The 11135-nt window shown below is 45.1% G+C and overlaps 1 protein-coding gene across 1 annotated transcript; it reads right to left on the bottom strand.

The window, feature by feature from the left end:
• Nucleotides 1-3363: 3363 nt before the first annotated feature.
• Nucleotides 3364-8327, bottom strand: RTP4 (receptor transporter protein 4). Its single transcript, XM_061193289.1, has 2 exons — nucleotides 8126-8327; nucleotides 3364-6004 (listed from the first exon to the last, which is right to left on the bottom strand). The coding sequence occupies exons 1-2, from the start codon at nucleotides 8305-8307 to the stop codon at nucleotides 3517-3519; spliced, it is 2670 nt and encodes an 889-aa protein (XP_061049272.1). The 5' UTR covers nucleotides 8308-8327; the 3' UTR covers nucleotides 3364-3516.
• Nucleotides 8328-11135: the final 2808 nt, after the last annotated feature.

An 11135-nucleotide genomic window follows, 5' to 3' on the forward strand; every position in this document is an offset into this window, starting at 1 on the left:
GTTTCAAAGGCAAATATAGAATGTTACATAGTTGTTAACAAAACTTCACTCTTTTAATATTGAGAAGATTCAGTTTTCTTAAGTTATCAAAGACCTGATTAAGATGACATGAAGCACAGGAAATTATTTTGATAAAACACAGAACTTCTGTTTTTTAGGAAGGTTATTTAATAGGTAAAGAAAAACCTTTCACAGTCTCTTATCAGGAGCAGACCAACAGTTCAGTAAAACTTTGTCTTTTCAGTATATGAAAAAAAAATCAAGTTTTAGTTTTATATAAGTACACTATTAATATTAAGGCTTATTTTAAAAAACACTTTTAATAACAATTCAGTTTTAGCCGGCTTGATTAGACAAGTTAAAATTTTCCATGCTCATGCTTAATCTCCCTCTCTCTCTATAGTTACAGATATAGATATGTCCATAATTTGTCCTCTATTTTTCTGTTTTCCTCTTTTCAATTCTGAAATAATCAGTATTACTTTAGGACAAATTTACTTTCTTTTCCATTAACAAAAATGCATCTCCATATCTCATACCTTTTCTTAGCCAAAAACACGTCTTACTTTCCTTGCATACAGAATTGTTCCCCTTATTATTTCTAGTAGTTTACATATACAGTTGACCCTTGAACAACATAGGTTTGAACAGCATGGGTCCGCTTATACACAGATTTTTTTTTCAGTAAATATGTACTACAGTACTATATGATCTGAGTTGGTCATTCCATTGGAGGAACACCCTTCCCCCATTTCAGTAGATGTATTTTTTTCTCTCTCTTGAGCTGATCAGTTTTCCCAATGAGGAACTGTCCATTCTTTGTGTATTTGAGGGGAGGGTTAGTAGGATATAATGCTGGCTCCTAGATTTGGTAGTGGGCTAAGGGAGTGCCTCTAGTCAGTATGTAGACTTTCACTATCTTTCTGATTGCTGGTTGGTACCCCCTCCCTTAACTATGCCCAAGTTCCTAAGCCCAGAGTCCCTCTGGGTCAATGTCTTCAGAGAATAAACCTCCATTCCTCACTCTGGAATGGGTTAAGAGTGGGTACAAGGCTGCGTCGGAGTGGGGAAAAGGAACTTTTTCTAAAGGCTTTCAACCAATCCTCCCACTTCAGGCTTCCTAACGCCCACCTTCAGAGCTACTTGTTGCCTACAGTTTTTGAACTTTTCTGAAATTGTGCCACATCAATTGCCTTGCACCTTGGTTTTCCTTTGCCTAACTTGTATTCCAGATCTCTCTGCTAAGTCAGTAACCCATCACTAATCCATCCGTTTTGTAGCTTCCACTCATGCGCTTTGCCTTGTGAATTGATGCCTTTTTTTCCCCCTTTTACTGTCACGCAGTGGGATTTCAAGAGCGATCAGAAGGAAATGCATGTGTTCAATCCTCTATGCTTAATTAGAAGTCATTAACCTATTTTACAGATGGAGAAACTGAGGTTCAGGGAGGGATAATGACCTGCACCAGTCATATCTCATAACCAAGCCAGAAGTAAAGTCTCTAGTCCTCATGTGTATGTTCTTTATGAAAGAACAAAAAGGTATGAAAACAGGAGGAATGCAGACATTTAGTAAAGTGGTTTGGGGATGGGGGCATATATAAATGGAGAGTGCTGATGGGAGTGACCTGAGAGGAAATGAAAAGAGATGGCCAGAAAAAAAGGAAGTGTTTTCATCCTTGGGTTTTCTGCCATCTTGCATTTCATTGTCTTCAAATTCCTTCAAGATATTTATTGTCTACAAGAACCCCTCTCTGTGTTTACCACTCTCCTATTTCAAGCCAGAATCCTAACTGGTTCTATCCTATACTCCATTCTTTTCCAGAAAGATATAATATTTTTAAACTGTTATTCTACTCAAATTGCCCATATTCTCAAATGCTTGCAATGACTCCCCACTGCCTATGAGGGAAAATCCAAATCCCCTCATTATTTCAATAATCCAAGTCCCTGAACTGGTTGGGGAGAGGGTTTGATAGGAAAACCTAGTGGCAAGAGATGGGAGCAACTTGACAAAAGAAGGGACAATAAGCATTGGTGAAAAGGAGGAGAAGTTAAAAATGACTCTAAGGTGATAAGCTTGAGTGACTAGGGCAAATTTGAACAAGAAAGTCAGAGATGCTGATGAGCTTGATTTTGAATGTGGGAAGATAGAGATGGCAGTACGAGAACCATGTAGAAATGCCTAGCAGACAGATGGAAATAGAGAGTGAAAGATGTAGCTATGCATCACAAGATCTCAGGATTGGCACGTTCTTACATGATTCCCAATTCAATGCTAGAAGGAGTGAAAGAATATGATAGCTCCAAGGGTCACCAAACTACTTAAGCCCACCCAAATACCTCCATTCTAAACAGATTCCCTTTGATTTGATGACGCTTTAGAAAATCTCTCTAGGATGGGGATATTTGGGTGGGTTTATGTAGGAGAGAAAAAAGAACAAGAGGGGATGTGTATGTCAATATTTCTAATCTATACTCTTTGTTGTTGTTGTTGTTAAAGCTAAAGCATACCCAAAGCATAACTGCCTGATCCCTGCAGTGATACTGATAACTCTATTAATTTCCTGTTGCTGCTGTAACAAATTACCATGAATTTAGTGCCTTTAAACAACACAAATTTACCATCTCATGGTTTTGGAGGTTAGAAGTCTAATATCAGCCTCACTTGGCTAAAGTCATGTGTCAGCAGAGCTGGTTCCTTCTGGAGGCTCTAGGGGAGAATATATTTCTTTGCCTTTATGAGCTTCTAAAGGCTGCTTGCATTCCTTGGCTTGTGACCCCTTCCTCCACCTTCAGAGCACATCACTTCATCCTCTGGTTCTATAGTTAACTTTCCTGTTTCTGACGTTGACCCTCTTGCCTCCCTCCTATAAAGACCCATGTGATTACATTTGGCCCATCTGGGTAACACAGGATAATCTCCTCATCTCAAGATCCTTAAATTAGTCGCATCTGAAGAGTCCCTTTAGGCACGTAAAGTAACATTAGGACATGGGCATTTTGGGGGAACCATTATTCAGCCTACTACAATAACTTTCTGATGAAACTCAGGACCCTCAGTTCTTGTCAAGATATGGTCTATATATATTGATATCAATGAATGAGTGAATGCATGAGTAAAAATCTTTTAATGATTTAACAAATATTTATTATTGGGTCCATTATCTGCTAGGTCATGTTTTAAACTATCTGCAAAGGAGGTCCAGGAACCAGTTTTTTTTTTTTTTTTTTTAAACATCTTTATTGAAGTATAATTGCTTTACAATGGTGTGTTAGTTTCTGCTTTATAACAAAGTGAATCAGTTATACATATACATATGTTCCCATATCTCTTCCCTCTTGCATCTCCCTCCCTATCCCACCCCTCTAGGTGGTCACAAAGCACCGAGCTTATTCTGTAAACTTGACCCTGCATTGGTCCCAAAGCAAATTCTGTCATATTAAAATGGCAGCCAGTTCATTGATTACCATGGAATTAAGACAAGAGAAGACAACTCTTTTTTCATCGTTCTACTTATAGGTATTTAGATACAAGAAAGGTAAACAGAGCAACAACACAGACATAGCCCCACCTGAACAGCTGCTCCTGGTTAAGGGAATTATTTGGTTGCATTGAGGGAGATAATCTGAAAAAGCTGTCTGGAGCAGACCCTCTAGGTGAGCACCTCTCCTGCCTGACCCAGGCAGCTTGACTTTCACTGAAGGTCCTACATGTAGCCATGGGGCCTATTCCCCGTGTGGGCTGTGAGTTTGACCCCAGTGGTGAGGGGTCTGCCCTCCCTCTAGCCTGACTGTCTGACCCTGATGTGGACCTTGGGATTGTTCCCCGTGTGGGCTGTGAGTTTGACCCCAGTGGTGAGGGGTCTGCCCTCCCTCTAGCCTGACTGTCTGACCCTGATGTGGACCTTGGGATTGTTCCCCGTGTGGGCTGTGAGTTTGACCCCAGTGGTGAGGGGTCTGCCCTCCCTCTAGCCTGACTGTCTGACCCTGATGTGGACCTTGGGATTGTTCCCCGTGTGGGCTGTGAGTTTGACCCCAGTGGTGAGGGGTCTGCCCTCCCTCTAGCCTGACTGTCTGACCCTGATGTGGACCTTGGGATTGTTCCCCGTGTGGGCTGTGAGTTTGACCCCAGTGGTGAGGGGTCTGCCCTCCCTCTAGCCTGACTGTCTGACCCTGATGTGGACCTTGGGATTGTTCCCCGTGTGGGCTGTGAGTTTGACCCCAGTGGTGAGGGGTCTGCCCTCCCTCTAGCCTGACTGTCTGACCCTGATGTGGACCTTGGGATTGTTCCCCGTGTGGGCTGTGAGTTTGACCCCAGTGGTGAGGGGTCTGCCCTCCCTCTAGCCTGACTGTCTGACCCTGATGTGGACCTTGGGATTGTTCCTCGTGTGGGCTGTGAGTTTGACCCCAGTGGTGAGGGGTCTGCCCTCCCTCTAGCCTGACTGTCTGACCCTGATGTGGACCTTGGGATTGTTCCCCGTGTGGGCTGTGAGTTTGACCCCAGTGGTGAGGGGTCTGCCCTCCCTCTAGCCTGACTGTCTGACCCTGATGTGGACCTTGGGATTGTTCCCCGTGTGGGCTGTGAGTTTGACCCCAGTGGTGAGGGGTCTGCCCTCCCTCTAGCCTGACTGTCTGACCCTGATGTGGACCTTGGGATTGTTCCCCGTGTGGGCTGTGAGTTTGACCCCAGTGGTGAGGGGTCTGCCCTCCCTCTAGCCTGACTGTCTGACCCTGATGTGGACCTTGGGATTGTTCCCCGTGTGGGCTGTGAGTTTGACCCCAGTGGTGAGGGGTCTGCCCTCCTTCTAGCCTGACTGTCTGACCCTGATGTGGACCTTGGGATTGTTCCCCGTGTGGGCTGTGAGTTTGACCCCAGTGGTGAGGGGTCTGCCCTCCCTCTAGCCTGACTGTCTGACCCTGATGTGAACCTTGGGATTGTTCCCCGTGTGGGCTGTGAGTTTGACCCCAGTGGTGAGGGGTCTGCCCTCCCTCTAGCCTGACTGTCTGACCCTGATGTGGACCTTGGGATTGTTCCCCATGTGGGCTGTGAGTTTGACCCCAGTGGTGAGGGGTCTGCCCTCCCTGTAGCCTGACTGTCTGACCCTGATGTGGACCTTGGGATTGTCCCCCGTGTGGGCTGTGGGTCTGTCACCTTTGTGGCCTGACGACCTGCCCCTTGGGTGGCTTGTGCGTCCTGTGTCAACTGCTGGCCTGACATCTTTATAGCCTGAGAATATGTCAGCCGGGGGTTCTGTGGTCCTGTCCCCAGTGTGGATTGTGAATGTGCCAACCCTTTAGGTAGTGGACCTATTGCTTGTCTGGGCCGTGGGTCTGTCCACCCTGGGGGAAGTGATCCTGCTACTCGGATGGGCTGTGGGCCTGGTCCCTGTGCAGCCTGCCGGTCTGTCCCTGGTGTGAGCAGTCGGCCCATCTCCCGTTTGAGCTGAGGGCCTGCCCCAGGCACTTGGATCCCAGCAGTGGCATGGCTGGGCCCTGGGCCTTTATGGGCACAGGAATACCCACTTCCCTGAGTCTCCTTTGCCTCAGCTGACTGGTTCCTAGCTCGGCTTTGGCCATACACGTCACCAAGGTGAGGAGAGGAGCTGCCAGTCTTCGTGTAGGAGAGAGAGGATTTGGCTGGCTCTGTCGTGCAGTTAGGTAAGTTCTGTACACAGAAGCCCAGGACACATGCCTCACAATTGACCATATCATGGTGCCCATCCAAAGGCACCTCCTGGATCACTGGCATCTCCAAAACCTTCCTGATGCCATTTCTGTAGAATCTCTCCAGAATACGCTGCACCAGGTTGTTCAGAATCCTCTTGGTGCTATCCGGGGAGAACTCAGGCTTCTCAAATTGAGACTGGGAACACTTCCGGCACCTCTGACCAAAGAGCCGCACAAGCACCTTTCCCTGGGACTTCTGGTGCTCCAGGTACATGTGACATAGGATCTGCACTTGGGCGGAAGCCCAGCTTCGATGGCATGAGGAACACCGGAACCTACAGACAGAAGAGCATCGTGCCTTCAGCTGATTGTTGATCGAGGCCAGGGAAATGGGCCTGGCCTCGGTCTCTAAGAACCCTTTCAACTTGAAAAAGTGTATGTGATATTGACAATTTAACAAGAATGAGAGGGACTGCATTTCTAATAAAGCTTTCTCCTGTGGCCCATTGAACTCCCACCTATATGTGGTACCAAGTCTGCCTCTTTGCCAGTAAAACATCTCTGGATGTCTCAGAGGGAAAAACATTTCTGCCATTTGCCAGTGAAATTTGGTCTTCACAAGGTCATAGAAAACTCTTATAAAGTACCTATTTTGAGGCAATGTTTTACAACGTTATCCCATTTTATCTTTAAAGCACCCTTCTGAGGTAGGCATTATTGAGCCCAATATGCAGATAAGGAAACTGAATCATAAAACAGTACACAACTTGCTTAAGGACACACAAAGTTAAGTGGTAGAGCCATGTTTCCAATCCCAGCATTATCTACCTACTATACCACATCACCTCTATTGAGCAATGTGGTTAGTTTTGTACCTGACTTACTGGAACCATAATACTTGGGTTGGAGACTCAAGTCCATAGTTTACAACAGGGGGACTTTGGAAAAATCACTACTCTGAGCCTCAATTTTTACATCCATAAAATATTCAAGGGAAAAATATTCAAGGGTTATATTGTCAACATTAAGTGAGATAATATATGTGAAAGCATTTTGTAAACTACAAAGTGCTGTTCAAAAGCTGGTTGATATTTTTCTAAAACTATGCTGATCCGTTGCTTTTCCCAACTCAGAATGACTATCAGGTCAATTCATCTGAACAAGAGAAGCACCTGTCCATTTGCGGCAGTGCCAAACTGATAAAAGACATCATGAGTCCCTCAAAGAGCTCTGGCTGGTGCAAAGAGAGACTCTTACATAGTTCACCAGGTTCCAAGCAGAACAGAATGACTGCTACGTGGGCTCTGGCCAATGGCTTGAAAACTGTGTTCTGTAGAGCCCCGGGAGGCTTCATGTAAACAATGGGTTCTGCAGCTAAAAATAATTATATATAAATATATATGTTCTGTAGTATGTAATACATGAACATATGTTATTTATAAATGTATTACAAACATATATATATATATATATATAGAGAGAGAGAGAGAGAGAGAGAGAGAGAGAGAACCATTCACTGTCTTATGGGAATGGAGAAGAAAGAACACTTACTCTCCCTAGGAAGACCAGGGTACTTGAGTTAGTCCCTGAGGGACAAGTAGGGAGGGAGGAAGGAAAGGGCCTGCTGAACAGGCAGAACATCATAGACAAGGGTATAGAAGTCTGAAAATTTATGGCATGTCTAGTAACCCATAAGGAATGGAACAGAGGACACCTGAGGCAGGATAGGGGCAGGCAGGGAAGCAGGATAACAGGTGAGGTGGAAAGTGAAGCGAAGGTCCCTGCATGCCATATAAAAAGAGAAGACTTGATTGTCCAAGTCTTGTCCAAGTCAGCATTTCTCACCCTTCTGCATGGGCAAGGAAGCTGGTTCCTGCAACTTAGAGGCTCATTGGAAGTTAAAGAGGGAGACAGACAATAAGGGAGGGGCAGTATTTAGGGACGCCAAGAACTAGGTTTTAATTTCTTGCAGCATCAATCCCTCCTATTATCTTCAGGCCTTCAGTAAAGTAATGTTCAAAGCCATTGCTTGGCCTTAATCAATTCTTGGGGCTATAAAGGAAGGCCCCAGTCCTAGGCTGGTACTGACCAGGACTAGGCTCGTAGGGCTGCTGCAGCCTGGGGAAGCCAGACAGGACTGATGGGGGAGAGCAGGTCTCTATATAGAAGCAGTCTGGAATAAATTGTGGTGAGAGAATAGGAGGGCAGATTTATGGATTTCCTGGGGATTTCCAGAAATACTTAGGGAGGAAGGCTAGTAAAAGAAAAAATTTCCTACCGTTAAGCAAAATAGAGGCTTAGAGCCTTATCATTTCCATCTTAAAGAACACTGTGATTACAAAAGCATGAAGAGCCTGGTGACACATATTCTTTTAACAAGCTCTCAAAAGAATCATCAATGCTTAGCTGAACCTCTTGGCTCAGAAAGGCCCATGGCTGGACAGACTCTCACATACCTGCCAAATGCTCTCTGCTTGTATTGCTTCCACCCTAGGGCCACACAGTCTGGCCGAAGGTTCCCATCCATCTTCAGGGTCCATCTTGCCTGGGGTTTCTCCTGCCAGATCAGTTCTTGAAATGTCTGCTCCCATGTCCCAACATCCAAAACCATTCTCTTGCTCTGAGGCCTGGAGTCCATGTTGACAGTAACTTTCAGTTTCCAGCAAGAAGAAAAAACAGTTTCAGTTTCTCCATCTGGAGACACGTCACCTGCTCTTTTGACTTTTGTTTCAGACTGTTTGAGTACACAGAGCAAGTTTTTGTTCTGACGACAGGGGGCAGCAGGGATTTGCTAGTTTGTGAACAGGTCTTGCTAAGGGATGTCTGAGTACAAAACTCTGGTCTGGATTCTGGAGGCACCTATAAGTTAGTTTTTATTTTATTTTTCTCTTATTTTTACACTAGGCAAAGCACTGTGCTCGGCATTGGGACAAGTAACATCGACTAAGAAGAAGTTCCTATGCCCATAGATGCTCACGCCCTCGTGCAGACACTGGGTAGGGGGGGGTCGGTGCAGGGGAGCACGTGTCCAAGGCTCCTTTCGTGCACCTGCCGAGACCTCACCACAGTCCCTTAGGGGGGATTATTCCTGGTATTTTTCAGGTGAGTGGCACAGAGAGCGGAGGTACCTTGTTCAAAGCCACCCGGCTGGTAAGCAGCATAAGTGAGACTTGAACCCCGTCCTGTGAGACTCTAAACCTGCGATGTCTCCAGCCACCTCCCTCCCTGAGGAGAGCTCAGAGGGAGCTCAGAATGGTGTTTCGGGTTCCAGGTTGGCACTCTGGAGCCAGTGGAAAGAACCATCGTGAAACCCTGACCTAGTGATTTGGTCTAGTGAGATATCCTGGGTCGTGAGGCAGGACTCTAGGCCAAATGAAAGGATTACTTAACTCTGCCTTTCGCTGTGTTAAATTATCATGTAACGCAGTATACGAGCAGGTGTGGGAGCCATCTTTGGATGTCAGGATAGAGTTCCCATTCCTGGGGTGAGGGATTGGAACTAGATGACCTATAAAGTCACTTCTAACTCAAAAGAGTCTGAGATTCTAGAAAGTAAGCTCTGTCCCTCTGGAGTTGAAATTCAAATGGGGGAGGTAAGACAAGCAGGATGCTTATGTCCTTGGAAGCCCCTACAGTTATTGTATCCCAGACAGGATAAGCCTAAGTCTTCTCGTGCTTTCTGGATTTTAATGTGTTCTATTTGGGAGGCAGAAACCCTCTCCCCTGTCCCACCCTCCCAGGATATTCTGTTCTGTACAAACTCTCTCTGCTTTTATAACTTTACACATTGAGGATGCTTATGTCTGCAGAGACAATATAGGAAACTCTTGTCTGCACAGATAGTTGGAGGAACTTGGAATTAAACCCATGGAATATTAGAACTGGAAATCCCTTAGGAATCAACTTGTCCTCTTTTCTCTCTGATTATTATACATAAGAAAATAGAGACAAAGAGGAAAGAAGTCTCCTGCCCAAGGTCACCCAGAAAATTATTGCCAATAGAGGGCCAGAACCCAGACATCCCATGTCCTAGCTCTGAGCTCTGCTCACCTGCTCCAACCATGCCTAGGCTCCTTCCCCACCCTTCCTCTCCTACTTTCTGCTGGGTTTAAGAACCCAAGCCCACTCTTTTTGTCCTGTATCTTCAGAGCGTCCCTGTCTCCTCACTCCTCAAATGGTCTTTTTTCCCAAAATGTAGCCTTGACTGATCCATTGCACTCCCTGCCATTTCCCTCTGCCTCTGCTTCATGTGCTTCCTTTGACACACACAACTGCTCCAGGCCAGCCTGGTCCAATGGACAGGGACATGGGGAGACCAGGGGTATGTATTGAGATTTGAGGGCTGGAGGAAGCCCACTACCTTCCTCACCACCATGATGAAAAAAAGAAGAAAGAGAAAGAAATTACAGCCCTTTAAAAACCCCATGGATCCACTGTAAGCCACTTGTTTCCTCGTACCAAGGCATCGTGACTTTAGGATAATCAAATCATGGAACTTGTATTTGGAAGAAACCTCATATATCATCTTGTGACCTCCCCCTCCCATGTCATTGATAGCCAAGGTGTCAAAACGACTTACTCAAGTCACACAGGGTGATGGTGGTGACCTCTAGGCTTTCATCAACAGTTGGTGCCTTATAATAGATTGGCTGAATATTTCCTGAGAGGAAATCTTCAGAAAAGAGGAAGGATCCTCAAAGGACACAAAGCACAGGTCAGTTCTGAAAAAGGAAAATTTAGATTCTCAGCAGTTTTGAGCTGGAATGAATCTACAGGGTCATCTAATCCTTGGGTGGCACATGATGTCACTCCCCTATTCTTTTTCAAGGCAGACATTGCTAATCAATGATTGCACTCTTCTCTCTGGGTCTGGGCATAACTTCAAAATCTCTTTCATCAGTGATCTAGGCAGCCACTGCCAACTGATTGATAGATGACAATTTTTTGCCATTCTTTCAATAGTCCAGCTCCCTTATTTTACAAGTTGCAGAAACCAAAACCAAGATAGATTTAATTTAACTAGGGCTAAAGTACAGTTTTTGTAATCTTAGGCATGTACCCATTTTCAGAATATCACATGACCTATTACAAATAGGTCTAGCACAAAGTTTAACACAAAGAGATATGTTCTTCTTGGGGACATTTTAGGCAGAGGAAGAAAGGAGGTTAGACATTATTGATAGGGATTGAGGGGGTGGGACTGAAAAAGGAGATGGAGACCCCATCTATGGAAGTAATCCATTTGATACTTTATTTCCATAATTACTCTAGCTTGCGAGTGGATGGGATGGAGGGATTGGCTTGGTTAAAGGAGAGAAATAAGAAATGTAGTCCTTAACGTGGTAATAATTTTACATTTTAAACATCTCTTTTCTGGAGAAAACTCTAATTCAGAAAGATATATGCACCCCAATGTTCATAGTAGCACTTTTTACAATAGCCAAGACATGTGAGCAACCTAAATGT

Source organism: Eubalaena glacialis, chromosome 6 (genome assembly GCF_028564815.1).
Source record: "Eubalaena glacialis isolate mEubGla1 chromosome 6, mEubGla1.1.hap2.+ XY, whole genome shotgun sequence".
NCBI classification, from domain to species: domain Eukaryota; kingdom Metazoa; phylum Chordata; class Mammalia; order Artiodactyla; family Balaenidae; genus Eubalaena; species Eubalaena glacialis.